This window comes from Colias philodice, chromosome 23 (genome assembly GCF_061535455.1).
Source record: "Colias philodice isolate Cphi_HAF_F1 chromosome 23, ilColPhil1 Martin Lab GWU primary, whole genome shotgun sequence".
Classification (NCBI taxonomy): domain Eukaryota; kingdom Metazoa; phylum Arthropoda; class Insecta; order Lepidoptera; family Pieridae; genus Colias; species Colias philodice.
The window spans coordinates 5,421,480-5,443,485 of record NC_143108.1 but is presented as its reverse complement, the minus strand read 5'-3'; the positions used below and the strand labels follow the sequence as shown (position 1 = coordinate 5,443,485).

The 22,006-nt window shown below is 33.6% G+C and overlaps 1 protein-coding gene and 1 long non-coding RNA gene across 4 annotated transcripts in view; both read right to left on the bottom strand.

Moving 5' to 3' along the window:
• Positions 1-22,006, bottom strand: part of LOC149478053 (uncharacterized) — a 113,486-nt gene that overhangs the window by 76,563 nt on the left and 14,917 nt on the right. The gene's annotated exons all lie outside the window — the stretch shown is intronic.
• Positions 1,557-21,679, bottom strand: LOC149478054 (uncharacterized). 3 transcript variants are annotated; one of them, XM_089710000.1, is made up of 12 exons: positions 21,464-21,679; positions 21,095-21,278; positions 20,746-20,943; positions 20,034-20,174; positions 19,188-19,261; positions 18,453-18,649; positions 18,043-18,138; positions 16,589-16,723; positions 4,475-4,585; positions 3,693-3,895; positions 2,397-2,488; positions 1,557-1,812 (listed from the first exon to the last, which is right to left on the bottom strand). In XM_089710000.1, the coding sequence occupies exons 1-12, from the start codon at positions 21,581-21,583 to the stop codon at positions 1,759-1,761; spliced, it is 1,605 nt and encodes a 534-aa protein (XP_089566126.1). In that variant the 5' UTR covers positions 21,584-21,679; the 3' UTR covers positions 1,557-1,758. The 3 variants fall into 3 exon arrangements, with proteins under 3 accessions (XP_089566126.1, XP_089566127.1, XP_089566128.1); XM_089710001.1 differs by lacking the exon at positions 16,589-16,723 and adding an exon at positions 15,767-15,901; XM_089710002.1 differs by having other exon boundaries at positions 18,453-18,646.

Sequence of the window (22,006 nt, the reverse complement as noted above, 5' to 3'; positions counted from 1 at the left end):
AGATGTAGAGTCAGTCAATAATATGCGGTTTTTTTTTCAATATATTTATTGCAATAACATGCAATTTTTTATGATAGTCCACTATAAATATGAATGTAGCGTGATGTTAATATTTCATAAATTAGAATCAGTAGGCAGTTTCTGAGATTAGCTTCAAAACGGTATCTTTATTGCGTACCTATAGAATATAGATGAACACATATAGAAAAACATACATCACATAATATTTCGAATCCACATTATTTTCTAAAAAAAAAAAAAAACAAACTTAAATAATAAAGGGAAGGGTTTTAAATAAAAGTCGTATTTATCTCTATATATACCGTTTATTTAACAAAAACAACTACGTTTAACATACATGTCAACTATACACCAGTAATTGCTTGTTTTCAACCATGTTTAAAATTCGACCTATATAATATTTCTTTACCAACAAATCATATTTCATAACTATAAATTACTTCCATACTAAATTTCATACAATTCGGTTCAGTAGTTTTCGATTGTTTAATATACAGACATTTAACTCTATACAATAATATGTATTTTAAGATTTCTACATTACAAAAATGTATAGATACTATATAATATTTACAGACCACTAAAACTGTGTCAAGCATGTGCAAACTTGCATGAATCATGCTTATATGCTCCGTGTGTCTGTTACATTACGAATTTATAAAAATGTAAAAATTACATGTGCCATATAATATAAATTAAAACTAAAAAATAGTGACATGTTACAATTAAAAATGACATTGATTTAGTACACATTAATCTATTCTTAATTTTAAATAGCGCTAATTTTTCAATCGTCAATTTTCGAGAAAAAAAACTCTTTTAAATAATGAATAGAAAGAGATGGCAATATACTATCTTATTTTATTTGGATATTGAAAAATTAGCTCTTAACATAACAATAAAATTAAACACCTATATACATACAATAAGGCAGAATTTGCATTATAAATATTTTGATACAAAGATGATCTAAAATATACTTTTACATCTAGGTATTGTGTTTGAAAATTTTCAAGTAGCAAAAATAGTTAAAACATTAGATTAAGATCATCGTTTGAATATTTATTTTATGATAACATTTTGTTTTGTGACAAACGACTCAAACAAAACACAGTTGTAACATGAGATTTTTTTTTAATTTAGAGTAACTATACTACAAATAAAAAAAGACGTGTGTCACTCGGGGACTGCCGCGGTAAAGCTATTGCATGCTATGCCTTCAAGCCACACCTCCGCGCCCGTCCCCGTGGGGAGCGTGAGGTTTTTTCGTTACGGAATTTCGCGATTCGGTCCCCGCGCTCAAGGCTCTCGATAGAAGCTATGCAATAGCTAAAAGGAATCTTGAAAATAGATGTAGTTGTATTAAATTAGTTTCTGTAGTTGATTTTGAAAAACTAAGAACTACTATTTACTATTTATTCATTATACGGAACTAAAGTTTCTGACTTTCATTTTGTCATAACAATACATATAAACTCATGTTCCAAAAACGTTAACTGCTTTTCAGATGCAAATTTTTATTTCAACCTAAACAATTTACTAGAAATCTCTATTAAGTGCAAAATAAGTATTTTTTTATTTATTTAAGTGCCATATAGATGATATAGACCTATTTAAAATGGAAGAAACGATTTCGTACATTGATTTTATATCTTTAAGTAAATTTGCATACACTGTTATGGTACCACTTATTTTGTGTTCATTAAAAACTAATGATTATGATTATTTATGTGAGCATCAGTGTTCTTTGCTGTCATCGTCTTCCATTGCAAATTCAGAGTCTAAAACCACCTGAAACAATAAATTTTACATAATATTTATATTATAAGATGAGCAAAAATAATCAATAATATGTCTTAACAGTAGTGATATAAGGTCTAATTTGGATTTATAATATAGTAGAGATAACATTTCATAATATGTATTACTTAGTTGATACTTATACAATTATAAAATTACAAATGCGAGAGTAACTTTCTTTGTCTGTGCCTTGTTCACGCCTCAACCACTGAACCAATATTTATGAAATTTAGTATTTAGATAGTTTAAGAGCTGTTAAAGGAAGCTGTGAAATTCCATGTCCTCTAGTGGGGTAAGGGGCAGATGCATTATACAACTGCTTCACTTGATTTTGTAGAGGGACAAGTAGGTGATCAGCCTTCTGTGTCCTGCCAGACAGAGACTTTTTTTTCTTCGTCTTCACCGGGAATCGAACCCAGGATCCCTCGGTTCTATGCTCACGCGTATACCAAGGAGGCGGATAAAGGACATAGTAGTTTTAATCCCGGAAATCCCACGGCAACAGGGTAATAATATGCGGGTTTTCCTTTTACTACGCGGATGGAACCATAGTATAATTATAATTTGATCCTTACCGCTTGCATATCGGCGACTGCTCGATCGGTTTCCTTCTGTTCGCTGTCTTCATGGTCTTCTACTACTTGCATGTGCGTTTCGTGCTCACCATCTAAAATAAATACTTTTTTAGTAACTTATAATATTAAATATAAGAATGAAAATGCAAAGAAATTGGATTTCAACTCTTAGATTGTGTGTTTTGAAAATTACATAACATTTAATTTAACGAGATGTTTTAAATACACTAATGGTTACTAAAATAATTATAATATTTTTGTCTTTGCGTCAATCACGTAAAAGGGTAATATTTGACAAAATGTTACATGGTTGTAACTTATAGGTTACATTTTATTTGAAAATCATATTTTCAGGGTAAAATCAATACATTGTGACTGGAGGAATACAAAATAAACAATTTTATTATATCCCACACTCTGCCTAACAGTCAGTATAAATACAAAAAAAAAAAGACGGGTTGCACTCCGGGAGTGCCGGCAGAAGTGAAAACTTGATTATTAACATTCAGCATGTTTGATATTTTGGAATGGTATCCGTCTTATGCTGGCCATACACCATACTTCTTATCGTCCAATCGGCATGACGCTGCAGCTTGATCCAATCTGCAGTTTGTCCATAGAGACCACACACACAACGTTTGAATTGTCCAATCGGCAGCAACGTTCAGTTGAAGCCATGGCGTCACCGGTGACAGACGACGATGTTTTAGCCGTTTTGGGCGTTTTACTCGTAAAAATGAAACAAAAAAAGGATTATATGCCGGGAAGATTGTTGTTATTTAAATGTACCTATTTAATGAGAAGTACCCAATGTGTTAAGTAATCTGGTACTTCATCTATCTCCCAAACAAATCTTATCATCTTATCCAAATCCGTAACCGTTGACATCTAAACATCCATATACTTTCATATTTATCGACCAAGCGAGCGAAGCGCCTATGCTTCAGCTTGGACGAAAAATCTTGACCAGACTGAAGTGACGATCGCATACCGCCATACACGGTCCAATCGACATGATATAATCGCCATGATCAAGCCAAAAGAATCGAAATTAGATTGTTCCGTCAAGTATAACTATCATGCCAAATAATGCCAATCCACTCCCACACATGGTCAGTTCTAACTGATGCAATCGGTAGCGTCATGCCGAATGGACGATAGGAAGTATGGTGTATGGCCAGCATTACGCTTTTTCGATCAGGTCACGTGTCCTGACGCGAGTTTAACATTTTATACCCATTACAGAAAAAGTGCTCAACGCCGCTAAAGAAGTTTTCACTTCAAAATTTATTATACCTTCAGAAGTATGTATCAACTGTAGCGTGCCGTCCACAATTTGCCCCGAGATCACACCCGTCAAGTTATTAACATTGATCTGTTGTCTAATCTTCTTGGCTTCTTGTTCTATTTGCTGTTGCAAGTATAGTTCCTTGTGATGCACCTTATTATGGTATTTTAGGTGGTGCGCTTTTGTGAATTTCTTGTTGCATGGGCCGCAGCTGTAAATTATAATGTATATAGATAGATGTAGAAAGTTAATTTATTGAAGTGAAACTTCTTTATCGGGGTTGGAAAAAAATTTAGTGTAACATTTTTTCGTTACGCGTGACATTTTTCCGTTACGCGCCATCTTTTTCTTATCCCTACCACGCGTGATTCGACGTATTTTCTGTAATTTCTGTAAAGTTGCATATAGTAAATTATTTTTTGAAAAATAAGGTCATAAAGAAGTTTCACTTCTTACGCGTGTACACTAGTATACGCACACATTTTTTTTTTGGATATAATTAGTAGTGTTCAATTAAGTCATGCTTTATAGATTTTAAAAAGAAAACAATATACTATAGAACTTAATGGATTATTTTGTAAAAAACAACATAGCAAAGGTTAAATTGGAGATAAATATTAAATTATGTATTTTGAAGATTCTAAAGGAAGTCTACTATAAATTAGAATTTTTTTAGTTCTAATTTCTCCAACAGTTATAAACAAGATGGTTACATAAAGATAACCATTCTGAATATAAAATAGCAAAAGTATACAGTTTTATTTTATATAAAATAGTTTAAAGTACTTACGAATATTTCTTCTCGCCAGTATGTGTGAGCATATGATTCGCCAACACATAGGAATATGTAAACGATTTGCCGCAGAGCGAACATTGATATGGCCGGATGCCCATGTGCAATCTGTTAGTAGAAATAAACATGATTATTTTACAGTTTTTAAACAGGATAATTATATTTATCGCGCCCGAGAGTCCCAAAAAAAACCAATTTTCAAAGATAACTTTATTAAAGAAATATTACAAATAAAAATTAAACATTAAAATTACTTTAAATACCAATGGACTTGCTCGAGGTTAGAGGCTAAGTAAGGTGGAATCCACAGCGGCGATCCAATTTCGATGTCGATGCAAGTCAGCAAAATGTATCCATGAATGCTACCGATGAGTATGTATGTACGCAGAGGCGACTATAAAATATACCAAAGATTATGCAATGGTATAGAGGCGATATCAACTTGTAGATTTTACTATCGGATTTTACTATAGGCTTGGTAGTATATAACACCTCCCCCCTTAGTTCAAGGACTATTTTTGAACGACAGGAAAAAATGTCATTGGCAGCTTTCCACAGTCTTGGCTTGGTCCAGGTTCAGCATAAGTTTGTTCTTGGCGAGGCTTCTTGCTTGATTGGCTTCTTTCTTCATTCTTCTTTCTTCTGTTCAGGATTAATCTTCTGCCCAAAATTATGAGAGAAAGTGCAATAGCACTGAATAATATAGTATAGAAGGGAATAGTTGTGTTATAGAACATTGGAGTTTGTTCTAATTGAATAGGTTCTTGATGGTGAATCTTGTCTTGAATTTCATGAAGTTTCTTAAGGCTGATCGAATTACTTTTAATAGAGAAGGATAAGGTAGGCTCTTTTACATGAGCTGAAACTTTAGTAATTTTTATGGGCTGTCCTTTGATGTGATCGTTGGTGTTGACGATGGTGAAGTCTTCTGTGTGCAGCTTGCAGGTAGGTGGTATTGTAGCGAGGTAGCTTCCATTGAGATTAATGATTTCTTCTCTTTCGCAGGATAACCGGGCTTCAGTTGGAGACGGGAACACGACGACGTAGTGGCGGTCATCAAGTTTTTCCATTGCAGGTTTCATCAGGTTTACGGTAGTCATTTCGCAGGACCTGTCTTCATGGAGATTTCCTTCAACGATGTTGCTGATACAGTCCGGCTGGGGTTTCAGCATGTGGTGGAGCTCGTCTTCACATAAGTACCTCATGCCTGACTTCGGGCATTCTGCCTCTATGTACACGTGCATATTACCAGTGATTGCAAGGAAAGGAGAAGGAGGGATTATAGCTTGCCTATTTTTATTAGGAACAATAGCTAATTTATAAAAGTTATATTCGAGTGGTGAAACTATAGGAAATTTAAAAGCAAAAACTAACTGATCTCCATTAAAATAAGATGCTGGCTTAATTATATTGTAATAGTCTCTAATTTCTAAATCTAATATTTCTTTTTTATTATAAAATGTCTTAAGCTTACTTAACATATTTTTCATTACACCTATACCTATCATAGAATGATGAGTGCGCGAAGCACTGCAAAATGCTAGCGCATTCTCTAACCTAGTTATTTCGCTTACTAAACTGTCTACATTATTACTGCTTATTGCTAATGCTTGTGCGAATTTCGCAAATTTAACTATATCCGGTGAAGGAAATGAGTCAGGGTTTAATATCATAAATAATGTTTTATTAATTTTATTTTGACTTTCTATAATTTCAGCAATAATTTTATTTTGTTCATCCATCCAATCTTTGCTAAGACTGATGTGATGATTCTGTTCAATAACTATTTTATCTTGATTTTTCTTAAGTACTGAAAGAGCTTGATCATACTTTACTGCATCCGAATAATCTAAATTTCCAGTTATACTCTTAATTACTGACCCAAGACTATCTATTAAGCCTCTCTTAAACCTTAAGGGTTCTAGAGTTTTTAATTGTTGCAAAGCAAAATCAAGTTTATCACTTAAATAATCTATTTGCGATTCATAGACAGCATAAGTAAAGTTATCTAACTTACTTCTAATTTCACTTAGCTGAGACTGCACTAAACTAATGTTAGAATCTATTTCCCTTAATTCTATAAACTGTAAAAATGTATGATAATGATGGGTTAGTTGCATGGGACCTAACTTAAAGGGTAAAATTCCAGGGCTTTCTCCAAGATCTTCAAGTTTTATCTCGAGAGCTAGTGTCGATGTTAGAAGCATCATGATCAGCACCCTGCAACAATTTGGCGGTCTTAGGGATTCGTTTTAGCCTATTTTTAGCTATAGGAGCTTTCTTTTTGGATGTATAAATATGAATAGGTAAGTTTGCTAAAACAGTGTCCTGAGTATATCGAGGTGCGAGTTTAGATCTGGAAGCTGAGGGGTTACTGACAAAAATCTGCTGGTTAGGTTCATAATCTACTTCATTTTCTCTAGTTTCATTACGTTTTTCAATGATAGCCTCTCTGTTAGCTAATGATGATTCATTCACAACGTCATAAACCTGTTTCATTTGTTCTCTATGAGATTGCATATACTGTTGAAGTAAATGAATAGTTAAATCGACGTCAGTAGGGTCACGTGGATCAGTATGCCCTAATATAGGGTGTCCCAACAAGAACGCAAGATTTAAATTTGACATAAAACGCAGATATTAAAAAAAAATTGTGAAAACTATATTATATCGGAAAGTAGACAAGATGAGGTTTTGTTTGGAAGAACACATCAGGGAGATGGCCACCGCGGCTTTGCTGGCACATACGCGATCTTTAATGAAATTTTCAATGACCGTTTTACATAAATGCTGTGGTATTTCATTAATGCAGCGTCCAATTTCGTCTTTTAAGGCTTGAGTCATCGTCGGCTTAATCGCATAAACCATCGATTTCAAAAAAACCCCTAAATCGCATGATCTAGGTGGCCAATTATGGTCCCCAAAGCGTGAAGTAACATGACCGAGAAATGACTGATGCAGCAATTGTATTGTTTCTCTGGCTGTATGATATGTGGCGAAGTCTTGTTGAAACCACATCCCCTCCAGCATGCAAGACGCAAATCTTTTGTCAAAATTCGCTGCATAGTGGATTCGGAACTACCAATTTTTGGAGCTCAGTGTTGAATTGAGATGGATGGAGTTTGAGCGATATCATCACATACAGCTGCGATATTTTCGGTTGATCGACCAGGTCGAAGGCGCGTTGTTGTCTTTACATCACTAACAGACCCAGTTTCAGCAAATTTTTCCATTAATCTCTTTTACTGATCGCAATTTCTTTGATCGCAATTTGCGTACTGTAGCCGCAAAACTTTCACTATTTTGGTAAAACAAATTTTACAATGAGAATGCGTTGATCCTTCGTTTAGCGTTTCATTTTCACTAACCTTATACCTTCTACTAAAAAAAAATAACACTTGTTGATATGTCAAACAATGACACTTCGAATGGCGCCAAATTTAAATCTTGCGTTCTTGTTGGGACACCCTATATAAGGTCATAGGGTTTACATTTAGTAAAACTGTGTATGGAGCTATTATATGCAATTAAAGCGTAAGGCATTAAATTAATTACAGGTTGATCACGCTGTTTTAATTTTAATATACGGAGATGTTCAAGCAAAGTCGAATGAAAACGTTCTATATTACCATTAGCGTTAGGGGAATGAGCCAAAGTTTGATGATGAATTATTTTATGAATTTTACAAAATTCTGAAAACATTTGGTTATTAAATTCTGTACCCTGATCAGTAATTATGGTAAGTGGTAAACCGTGGTGAGTACTAAATGTTAACAAAGCCTGTATGACGCTGAGTGCCGTACCATCTCTAAGTAAGTATGCCTGTCCATATTTCGAAAAAACATCTATAAGGGTTACATATTTTTCATTATTAGCTGTAAAGGTGTCCATATGTACGATCTCAAAAGGTTTTGTAGCTGGGGGTACTAAATTAAGCTTAGGTCTAATGGGGTTCCTGTCATACTTAGCTTGACCACATATTGTGCAATCATTAATATACTTTGTAATATGTTCTTTCATTTCAGGCCAGAAGTAACGTGCTGAAAGTGCAAGGTAGCATTCATTTATTCCGCGATGATTGGTTTTGCCTTCATGATAATTACGAATAATTTCTTGTTGCCTAAGATATTCCTTGACATTTTCTAATTCTATTTTAGCTATAAAAACTTTCATGCAAGAGCTTTTAAATTTTTCCTGTAATATTGGGACTATTTTGTACATACCTAACGGAGGGTTAATAAGTATACCGGTCTTTATTTTAGGGTTTACATATTCTTTAATAGCATTGATTAAATCTGTTTCTAAATTTGATTCTGATAATTGTATAGATATCCTGGAATGAGTATCGAACGGTTTGGTAACCATTGTACGTTTCTTTACATCACTAACAATATTTAAAACTAACTGGCGATGAAATTTATTTAAGGGCTCACAGGATATAGGTATTTCAAGGATTGGGTTTTCATTAGAGGTATGGGCGGTCATGGTACTTTCGGAGTCGTCGGCTACAGATACTTTGGATGTATTGCCTACTATTGAACTTATCTCTTCGTTAAAGATTTCCACACGAGATAGAGCGTCGGCATTTGTGTTCTTTTTGCCGGGCTTATATTGGGTAGTAAAATCAAACTCGCTTAATTTTAATCTCCATCTTGTTAGTCTAGAATTTGGTTCCTTCAGACTCATAACCCACTGTAATGGTTTATGGTCCGTTAAAATTTTAAATTTACGTCCAAAAAGATAAGGACGAAAATACTTAGTTGCCCATACTATGGCTAACAATTCTTTTTCAATTGTGCTATAATTTACTTCGCTATCATTCAAAGTACGAGAAGCGTACGCTATTGGTTTGTCAGATCCTATGGGTCCTTGTGAAAGTACTGCACCTATTGCAAAATTAGAAGCGTCAGTTGTTAGTAAAAAGTCCTTGTCAAAGTCAGGGTATATTAAAATAGGATCATTAGTTAAAAGTGTCTTACATCGTTCGAAACTGTTAACGTAATCTGAGTCAAAAGTAATTTTCTTTCCCTTTTTTAAACATTGAGTTAATGGTTTCGTGATCTTAGCAAAATCGGGAATGAATTTTCGGTAGTAGCCTACTAAACCCAGGAATGATTTTATTTCTTTAGATGTTTTAGGAATAGGGAATTTTTGAATTGCCGAAATTTTATCGGGATTAGGTTTTATTCCTTCTTCAGTTATTACATGTCCTAGATATGCTGTCTCGTGTTTTAAAAATTCTGATTTGTCAAGCTGAATTTTAAAGTTAGATTCACGTAATCTTTGGAAAACTTTTTCTAGATTTATTATATGTTCCTGTAATGAAGTTGAAAATACAATTATATCGTCGAGATAAACCAAGCAAATGACATTTTGAAGTCCTTTAAGAATATTATCCATAACTCTTTGGAACGTGGAGGGACTATTTTTTAAGCCCATTGGCATTATGAGAAATTCATATTTGCCGTTTTCTACACTGAAAGCGGTTTTATGAATATCCTCCTCCGACATTTCCACCTGATAGAAACCTGATGCTAAATCTAAGGTTGTGAAATATTGACATTTCCCTAATTTGTCAAGAATATCATTGATGTTAGGTATGGGATATTTGTCGTCGATTGTTTTTTCGTTAACTTTTCGAAAATCAATGACTAATCTCCATTTCTGCTTCCCCAAGGCGTCCATTTTTTTAGGGACAATCCAGATCGGAGAGCTCCAGGCAGATTCCGATGGTCTAATTAAGCCCTGACTTAGCATTTTTGAAATTTGGTCTTTTACCTCATCACGCAAAATATATGGATAACGGTAGCTTTTTGTATATACGGGGACCTCATCATATGTACGGATTTTATGTTTAATTTTGTTCGTAAAAGACAAAGATTCTCCTTCAATATAAAAAACGTCTGCATATTTACTACAAAGTGCTGTTAAATTGGCTTTTTCTTCCTCATTTAAATGGTCTATTCGCAAACGTGAAATAACGTCACTGGCACGGTTTGAAGATTCTTGTGAAAATTCGGAATTAAAAATAGTTGCTTCTGTCGGATGATCTAATGAAAAAATTATGTCATTTTTAGTATGATTGGTTACCTGAACTATGGCTCTATTATTTTTAACTGTAGTTAAACATTCACTTATAATGCAATTGCAAATTATTTGTTCTGGCACTAAAACTTCACCATCCGCGGCGTTTATTGGTAATCTAAGAAGTAAAGAGGTTTCACTTGGAATAATCTTTTCATACAAATTTAAATTTCGAGAATTATATAACTTAATTGGGTTTATGGCATTTTTAGTAATTAATGTTGAATTTTTAAGATCTAATTTAGCTTCAAATTTAGTTAACAAATCCATCCCTATCAGACCTTCAAAATAATTATGAAATTTATATACGTATAATTTAATATTACAGTTATCATTGAATTCCTCGAAACAAGGTAATGTAATCGAATAATTGTTTCTACTAGTTGCATGGACGTTAGTGACTTCAAACGGATCAAAATTTAGTGGTATGTCTGGAAAATATTGTTCTACGGCCTGTGGACTAATAAAGGATTGATTTGCTCCAGTATCTATCAAAAATTTTAAATAGAATCCATTTCCGAGGGAAATGCGAATAAATGGCAATTGGCGTTGAGTTTGGAGATTTAATTCTATTTTAACTTTTTTATACTCTGAACCTTCTGAAAATTTTCATTTGTTGATGGTTCTGGTTCTGACTGGGGCTGTTCTACTAACTCCTCGACTATAGGGCTTTCACCATATTCATATTGGTTCATTACGGGATAGTCATTATAATAACCTTCATAATTGTAATAATCATCATAGTAATTATAGTAATCATCATAATTATAATAATCAGGAGTATCGTATTCTAAGCTTGCACATTCATTCACATTAACATCTCGGGGTTTAAAATAATTAGAGGGTGGTGGATTGCCCTGCTTGGACCAATTCCATCCACTAGGACCTGGTTGCATCGGTCTTTCCCTAGTCACAAAATGAGAAACTCCACTCATAGGCTTAGGGCCTTGAGATGATGGTTGCGGTCTAGTTTGTACTTGAAAACCTTGATTATTATTTGGAAGTGGTGCACTGAAAATTTGTTGGGTGCGCGTGGGCATTCGAGGTTGATTAAAAGGCATTTTAAATTGATGTTGGGGTGAAAATGGTGGCTTATGCATAAATTGTGGTCTAGACGGACCTGGCATATTAAAATTATTAGGCCTGAAGGGCTGAAAACTATGAATAGGCATTTTAAAAGGCTGATTATTGTCACTAGGTTTTTTATCTGATACGTGTGAATTCCTATTCTGAATATACATGGTATTAATTTCTTCGTGTACTAACTCTAGAGCTTTTTCTATCGTTTCTGGACGCATACATCTAATACGAGAACCTAAAGGATCTTTTAATCCACGTAAAAATGCTTGAAGGGTTAATTTTTTATAAAGTTCTCGTTTAGCATCGATAGTGGAAACAAGAGATTCATGCAGTGAAACATACGTCATAACTGTACTGAATAAGTTCTGGCAACGTTCATAAAATTCTTGCGGCGTGTTAGACCCTTGTGTTAATAAAGCTAGATCATTGTATAGTGCAGTTTCGTCTCTTTGGTCTGCAAAATTATTTATTAAAGAATTACGAATGCTAGTCCAATCGTTGGGGATACCGTTGGCATTAATTTGTCGCGCGGCAGCACCAACTACTTTGTTCAAAATTCCATTTAAAAGACCCGAATTAATTAATTGATCACCGGCCTGACCATACTTTGCAACTAACTGATCACAAATATTAATAAATCTTACTAAAACATGAGAATTCCCATCAAATTCAGGAACTAAACGGAGGGCTTTACAGATATCATCTAGGGTAGCCATTTTAGATTCTTCAAATTGTCTTAAATTATCAACTAAAATATCCCTGTTAATTTCACTAATTTCTGAATCGTCAAGTTGTCTTAATCTGTCAATTAATTCTTCCCTACTACTCATTTAATTAAAATATTAACACAAATCTAAATTTTATAATTATTATAATAGAAAAATTATTTTAATTTCCTTCAATTAAATTTTTAAAATTTTACCTATTTCTAAAATCAAAAGAAAATTTTAATTCTTATTGATTTAAAGTTCTATACGCCTATAAAATATTAATTAAAATTTTCAGGATCGAAAATTTTATAATACGTGTTGAAAAAAAAAAAAAATCTAAAACTAACATAGGAAATAAAGGAGCAATCACTGAAATAAAGTGTACTCACATAGATCTCGGCATTTCTTGGGAGGTATCGAGGTTTGGATGCTCGGCCACGTTGTTCTTCTAATTTCCGGTTCGGCTGGAAACGCCTATCTCCTCCAGAATTTTCCCTAATTTTATATCCTGGGGGACCCGGAAATCCTACCGACTGCGCCAATTATATTTATCGCGCCCGAGAGTCCCAAAAAAAACCAATTTTCAAAGATAACTTTATTAAAGAAATATTACAAATAAAAATTAAACATTAAAATTACTTTAAATACCAATGGACTTGCTCGAGGTTAGAGGCTAAGTAAGGTGGAATCCACAGCGGCGATCCAATTTCGATGTCGATGCAAGTCAGCAAAATGTATCCATGAATGCTACCGATGAGTATGTATGTACGCAGAGGCGACTATAAAATATACCAAAGATTATGCAATGGTATAGAGGCGATATCAACTTGTAGATTTTACTATCGGATTTTACTATAGGCTTGGTAGTATATAACAGGATAGTAAATATTATGCTTGCTATGATTACTGGATATCATTCAGATCGTTAGTTGAACGTTAAATAAAGTTGGTTGCGACATTTGTATCCTTGTAGAACTTTATGGTGATTTTTATAAATTAAGTCTGATTTGTTGCAATGCAAAATATTTCTCTTTAGTCCATTGAATGAGTCCCTCCAAGGGGGGTCTAGAGTGCGTGAGTTAGTAACGTAAGATGTTTCTTCGGAAACATGTCAAGAGTCCCTAGGTAATAAACATACTAAAACCCCGGGCCACTAGGAGGAGCCCCGGAGTGGGGGGAGGGGGGAAATGGGTCCATTTTTTCATTTTTCGCTTAAATCTCAAAAACGGTACATGTTAGAGAAAAACTTTCAAGGAAAAGTTGAAAGGCCATAAAATTATCTACAAGTTGTACCTAAATCATTTTTTCCTATATCCTACCGTTTCTGAGTTATACCCAGTAAAACATGATTTTGGCTCAAACAATTTCCACATCAATCGATCAAAAAATATTTCTTTCTTCCAAAAAACTCAAATGTGCAACTTGTGACCGGTACTGATAGATTGCTCTTAATTAGGTCTATAATTGGTAAAATAAACACATTCATCCATGGAAGCCTTTAGGAGGAATCGATTGTCAAAATATTATATTAGGGGAGTTTGAGTTACTGAACTTGATCTTTTTATTTTTTTCTTCCAAAAAACTCAAAATTGCAACTTGTGACCGGTACAGAAAAATTGCTCATAATTAGGTCTATCATTGCTAAAAATACCAGATTCCACCACGGAGGCGTTTACGTGGAATTGAATTTTATCAGGGTAGTTACGATACATGAACTTTTTAATTTTTTTCTTCAAAAAAGCTCAAAAGTGCAACTTGTGACCGGTACAGATAGATTGCTCATAATTAGGTCTATCATTGATAAAAATACCAGATTCCACCATGGAGGCGTTTACGGGGAATTGAATTTTATTAGGTTAGTTAGTTAAAAAGTTCATGTATCGTAACTACCCTAATAAAATTCAATACCTCCTAAACGCCTCCATGGTGGAATATGGTTTTTTTATCAATGATAGACCTAATTATGAGCAATCTATCGGTACCGGTCACAAGTTGCACTTTTGAGTTTTTTTGGAAGAAAAAAAATAAAAAGTTCAAGTATCGTATCTACCCTAATAAAATTCAATTCCCGTAAACGCCTCCGTGGTGGAATCTAGTATTTTTATCAATGATAGACCTTATTATGAGCAATCTATCTGTACCGGTCACAAGTTGCACTTTTGAATTTTTTGGAAGAAAAAAATAAAAAGATCAAGTTCAGTAACTCAAACTACCCTAATATAGTATTTTGACAATCGATTCCTCCTAAAGGCTTCCATGGAGGAATGTGTTTATTTTACCAATTATAGACCTAATTAAGAGCAATCTAACAGTATCGGTCACAAGTTGCACTTTTGAGTTTTTTGGAAGAAAAAAATAAAAAGATCAAGTTCAGTAACTCAAACTACCCTAATATAGTATTTTGACAATCGATTCCTCCTAAAGGCTTCCATGGAGGAATGTGTTTATTTTACCAATTATAGACCTAATTAAGAGCAATCTATCAGTATCGGTCACAAGTTGCACTTTTGAGTTTTTTTGGAGAAAAAAAATAAAAAGTTCAAGTATCGTAACTACCCTAATTAAATTCAATTCCCCGTAAACGCCTCCGTGATGGAATCTGGTATTTTCATCAATGATAGACCCAATTATGAGCAATATATCTGTCCCGGTCACAAGTTGCACTTTTGAGTTTTTTGGAAGAAAAAAATAAAAAGATCAAGTTCAGTAACTCAAACTACCATTATATAATATTTTGACAATCGATTCCTCCTAAAGGCTTCCATGAAGGAATGTGTTTATTTTACCAATTATAGACCTAATTAAGAGCAATCTATCAGTACCGGTCACAAGTTGCACATTTGAGTTTTTTGGAAGAAAGAAATATTTTTTGATCGATTGATGTGGAAATTGTTTGAGCCAAAATCATGTTTTACTGCGTATAACTCAGAAACGGTAGGATATAGGAAAAAATGATTTAAGTACAACTTGTAGATAATTTTATGGCCTTTCAACTTTTCATTGAAAGTTTTTCTCTAACATGTACCGTTTTTGAGATTTAAGCGAAAAATGAAAAAATGGACCCATTTCCCCCCACCCCCCACTCCGGGGCTCCTCCTAGTGGCCCGGGGTTTTAGTATGTTTATTACCTAGGGACTCTTGACATGTTTCCGAAGAAACATCTTACGTTACTAACTCACGCACTCTAGAACTTTTTATTCAATGGACTACTTGTAACAGAGGTATTATAATAAAATAGCCAAACTTTTAGTTAAATCTCAATTAGAAAGAGAGAGAAGATCGTGGTACCGTACCTCCCTTTTTTTTCATTAAAAACCATCAAATCCTTTGCAATGCTTCTCGACACAGCCTCATATTCCAAACTCTATACCTAAAAAGACCCAAAATACCCTTTAAAAACTAGTTTTTAACTCACCGTTCATGTTTCTGCCTACTGCCACAATCTGCAAACCTTCTGGGACAGTGTTTACAGGCGTACGGCTTCTGGCCCGTATGTTTCAACATGTGACGTTTCAACGATTCCTTGGCGACCGTGGAAAATCCGCATACACTAATATTGAGCATTTTTTGATATACTTGACTTTATAAAAAGATTTTTTACCTTTCCGAAGGCCGTGTTTTGTACCGTACATCGTTGAAGGAATTGTATCTTTAGTGCGATACAATTAGGGTGCATATTTGCATAGAGGCCAGCTAGTGTGTAGAAGTGACGCGATAACATGAAATCTAAGCCAAAACTAATCTTAAATATTAAAAAACGATTGAAAATTTCAAAATCTTTACACTTGCTCTGTATTTCCAGTTAAAATAGCAAATAATCTGTGTCATAAAGTGTAACATAGGCTATCAGCAAGCTCACTGCTTTCAACTTCCAATTACATAGTCTTATTAATCGACAGCCACTATAAGAGCTAGCGCGCAAGAGCATCTTTTGTCTCCGCAACTACATACATATTTTGTCTCTCCCATCAACTCTATGGGCTAGTAAGAAAGTGCGCGCACGTAGCGACGCAAGAAATTTATTGTCATCGTTAAATGACAATAAATTTCTTTCTTTCTTTCTTTCTTTCTTTCTTCTTCTTTCTAATTGGAAGTTAAAAGTGGCTAGCTCTGAGCTTGCGTGCTAGCTCTAAAACTTTAATACATTTCATGTTATCGCGCACTAGCAACACCACCCACTGTTTGTCACCACACACCAAAGAATGCAATTTTTATTTCGTTTTTATTCATAACTCGCCTCTCATGCTTCTGCCGGCTGCCAAAGTCCCCAAACCGCCGGTCGCACACCCGACACTTGTACGGGCGCACGCCCGTGTGCCGGAACATGTGCCGGCGGAGCTCCATGTTCATCACGCACGCGTAACCGCATATACTATGCAAAATTTTGTGTGCCAGTTTGAGAAAAAAAAATTAGTGTACCAGTTTGAGAATAAGTTTTTTTTCTTTTTTGGTGGCACAGATTTATTGTAGTACGCAAAATGTAGTGTGGGAGTGTTTTTTTTTGTTTAGTGGCACAGATTTGTTATAGTACGCAAATGGTGCGTGGAAGTGTGAAGTTTTTTTTTTGTTTAGTGGCACAGATTTGTTATAGTACGCAAATGGTGTGTGGAAGTGTGAAGTTTTTTTTTTGTTTAGTGGCACAGATTTGTTATGGTGTGGAAAAAGTGGTGGTGTGTGTACAGATTATAGAAGGGGATAGTTTTTTATGGTATGGATGTTGTATAAAGTTGTGTATGAGATTTAAAAATATAATATATATTTTTGTGGAACAGATTGATAAGATATGCAAAAGAGTTGTGTGTGGAACTGATTATAAATTGGTTGTGTATTGGGTGTGAATAGATTGTAGAGATGCAAGTTTTTTTTAATGGTAACAAAGATTGACATAGAATCTGTGTAAGATTAATTAAAGTTTGTGTTAGGAAACTGTATTTTTTTACAGACAAAGTTACTGAATTTTAACAGAAAATTAATTGTGTAATAGATGTGTTTATTTTCCAGTGTAAATATAGTAGACTGCTGTAATTGACATATATAATTGACCAAGATTATATCTACACATAAAACAAGTTAAAATATTGTAAAATTACATTGATGTCTAAAATTTATTTCGTTGATGTTATGATTGTATTATTTTATAATTAATAAGTATTGTATTTATCGATAATCTTAAGGCGAAGAACGGGTGCGGGTGCGTGGTGAACATATATTTTTAAATATGTACGGTACAAAAACCTGCCTCTATGGGCGCAGGGGATAAATTTGAAAATGTATCATATTAAATTTTGTCAAAAAATATTAAATTTTATCAAAAATTATTAAATTTTTCTAAATTTCTAATCAATCTAATCCACCCGCACCCATGCCTTCGGAACGGTTATTAATCTTAATAATAACAAAAAAATTAACAATAAAATAACTGATGCAAAAAAAAAATATTTTTACATTTTCACATTCACAAGAAGCTTATATCTAATACACTGGAGATTTCAGTATGAACATTAACTTCAATTAAATTTCTAAATTTCTTACAAGTTAATGTTCATACTGAAATCTCCAGTGTATTAGATATAAACTTCTTGCACATTCAATAAATTTGACAGAAAATATCAATGAGATATTATTTTTGAAAATGAGTATGGAAATTGAACAAAAAAATTGCAAAAAACGTATAATAATAAAAATAAATACCTGCATACAAACGGTTTAATGCCCAAATGTCTTCTAATGTGGGCTTGAAGCGACGCATTTGATGTGAATGAAGCGCCACAAGTCTCACAGACATGTCTGAAATATAATAATAAACATTTATTTTAATTATTATTTATGCATACGAATATTTTATAAAGGATTTACCCTAGTAAAAGTAAAAGTAGAGATATTAAAAACCATAATTAAAGTAGCTATTTTATCACCCACTACAAAAAAATAAAAAAGTGTGTGCCGAGCACATGTGCCAGAAGTGAAACTTCTTTGGCAAGATTCTATGATACCTAAATCATCGCCTTACTCTATGACGTGACGATATTGCCATGACGCGACCTTAAAATTTCACTTTCAACGCGCTTAGTTTTATTTTAAAAATAATTATTCTTACTTACGTTTTAGCATACACATATTTTTTCTTGGTCGGCGGTTTCTTCTTCTTCGGCTTAGGGTTTAGCACACTATCGGAGATCGGTTCAGAGAATGCGAGTATAGTTTCCTTGAGCAACATGTCTTCGTCTTCCACTTTGACCTTGACTTCCTTCGGCTGTTTGAGCTTTCTTGGTCTGCCACGCTTTTTAGGTTCTTCCTGCTGAATAAATTAATATTTAGATATTTCATTGTTGATATTTGTAGAAAATTACACATTCATTTTCTCTTACAGATACTATACTATTTAACCACGGATTCGCCTGCTTTGTCTAAAATCTAATAAATTATATATGTACTAAAACCTTCCTCGAGAATCATTCTATCTGCTAAAAAAAAACACATCAAAACCCATAGCATGGTTTTAAAGATTAAGCATACAGAGAGATAAATAGATAGCAACAGCAAATTTGTTTAAGGGCTGATTTGTCAATGCTTGGTTAAAACTTATATACCGTCCAATAAAGTATTACACGATAATATTAAAATGTCACGTAAACTGTCAAATACGGGCAATTAGAATACGTTTTTAAAATGGTAGTTTTATACATTATTCGATGAATAAGTTTTAACCAAGAATTGAAAACTCTGCCCATAATGTATATTATGTAGTGAATAGTGATATTATAACTTTCTCAATTTACTCCATACTTGTTCCTATAACTTACCAAATTTGTATAATAAAGCACAAAACCACTTACATTCATTATGTCCTGGTCTTCTACAGCTTCATCACCATCACCTTCAGGCACAAAATCGGGATCAGAGTCCACTCCTGGTGAATATAAATGCATAACTATTAGTTATTATGTATAATGATTGAAGGCAAAAAATTCATTCAATCACTAATGTTTTCTTTAGTACAACAGAACAATATTTATAAGTAAATTTATATTTGTTTTTAGGAAACCTATAACAGAATATTCACATACATGTACATGATAATTAATAAAGATTAAAAAACCTTAAAAAAAATAAACACTACTGTGTTATTTTTAATTCTAATAAGTGTACAATGTTAGAATTGAATCTGTTCATAGAAAGGGGCTCAACATCAAGTCTTAAGGGGAGGCACCCTAAATTTTATGTGAATTTGCATTAAAATTCTGAAACAGGCACACATACAATCAAAATGGAACTTTAGTATATGATTTATTGGGTCTTTTTCTTTCCATGTACAAGACAGTTACGTAATTGTAACATTTTCATTTTTTAAGGATTATTACATTTTTTTAAAGATTTACTTGGACTTTATGTCTAAAATAAATGTTAACAGTAAGAAAATAGAGTTTACTATCGAATCCCAAGATATTTTTTCTCTAGATCAATTATTACTTTAGTTATAAACAAAATAAGAACTGAGACTTACTTTTCGAGCTCGAACGCGATCAAAGAGCGCACGCGATATTCAACTTTATTACGGCTGTGTTAGCGTCTAGTACCGTAACCGGTCTCTCAGTGCCAGAAATTATGTTAGGGAGCCTCCTCTTAAGTCTGTTACATATAACGATACAAATAAAGCTAATAGAAGCATGTTAATCACAAACCTTCCAATTCAAAAAGCCCTTCATCATTCTCATCATCAGGTTCTTGCTTCAGTTCTAGAGTACCCGATGCCAAAAGTGTTGTCAGCGCTTCTGGTTCTTTTGTTTCTTCTTTCGGCTTCTTACGTTGGTATGGCGATACATCTATGGAAATTTATAAATTTAAAAGTGCAGTATGGGATATTATAGTAAGATTGTCTGTCAAAAAATAATGGAATATAAATATATAGATGTTTCAAATATTGTTTGCACATATAGGAAACTAGAGGTCTGCCCCGGCTTCGCCTGTGGTACATATTTCGCAATAAAAGGTAGCCTATGTCCTTTCTCGGGTATCAAAATATCTCCATACCAAATTTCATGCAAATTGGTTCAGTAGTTTAGGCGTGATTGAGTAACAGACAGACAGACAGAGTTACTTTCGCATTTATAATATTAGTATGGATTGAATTAGGTACATCATTAATATAATGTAGAATTAACTAGAAGGACTTATGTATTTTGGAAAGTGTTGTATATTACACTCATATGTTGTATGAGCTATATAGCTTGTATGATAAAATCATCCGCAGATATTTAAATAGCAACCATTACTTTATTTCAAGTCTTTATAAACTGCACCTGGTTATAAAGACCAAAAATTAGTATCAAAAATGTTAAATTGTGTAAATTACATTGCTGAAAATTTTGTATGTTTAAATCAAAAAAATCATACCAATCTGGCCTTGTTGATTTGGATATTTCCTCGGCCGCCCTCTCTTCTTGGGCCCAGGTGCCTTGATGACAACAGCATTATCCTGGGTTTTGATGAGTCGCCTGGTCCATTGGGTCTGCGCGTCATGTTCTACTGGGAGCTCATATTGTAATAAGAGCCCATTTTCTTGTTTGATTGTTATAGTTTCAGTATCAGCGTCTGTGATAGTATAAATTTGGTGTAAGAAAAGCGAAATGGAAATTACGTACGAATTCAATTAATGCGCCGGCTAACCCGTAAAATTCGAAACGATTTTGTTATAAGTTATGTAAGTATATACCTACTGAAACATATTGAACAATTTACATACGTGATGAACTATCTCCAACGTTACTGCTTGTTCCGGTAAGGGATGATGTCTTCAGAAATTCGTCTAAGCATTCTTTCAAAGTGCTATTTGATGAAAGACATTGCTGCTTGAATTGATACGCAAATGTTAAACGGTCCACACAAATTAAACATATAAGCGTCGGTAGCGAATCGTTCTTTGTAACCTAAAAACGGAAATTAGGATAAATAAAAAAATTAAAGAGGATTGTTTTTGATTATCAAAAATAATAGCAGGGATGTCAGCAAAAAATCAAGAAATTGCATAAAACACCAAGATATAGCAACATTATTGTACAAGATTTAGATAGGGTGGCCATCGCAACCATTTTGTAAAGTTATTTTTCCATACCTCCACGCCACAGCAATAAGTGTATTTATCACTTAATTGATCGTTGTTTTCGTCCCAATCGAACAATGAAACCATATCTCCTGATTCCAGACATACTCGACACGTTAATTGCCAATCCATTTTTCACAACGTATAGAGAAATAAGGAAAATTTTGTTCATAAAATAAATTGCAGAGTTACATCGGGCATTATTAAAACGAGTGGTACCAACATAACGACGCAATATTTGCAGCGAGAGGCGTCATCTCATCGATATTATTACGTTCCGTTTCAGGCAGATGTACATTGTACATTGCGGTCAGTTTACTTTAACATTTTGTTACTTATCTATCATATTTAAATCTTAAAAAAAAAAACAGATATAATAACCTATCATAATACTATGCATTGACATAGAGATACTTGAAAGTGGATAAAAAATTATTTAAATGTATAATTAAATAATAATATACTCATGTCATATAATATAATATAATATAAAATCTAAGAATTTATATCTCATAAATCTTTTTTATTAAAATTTTATTACGTTACTCGTAATTG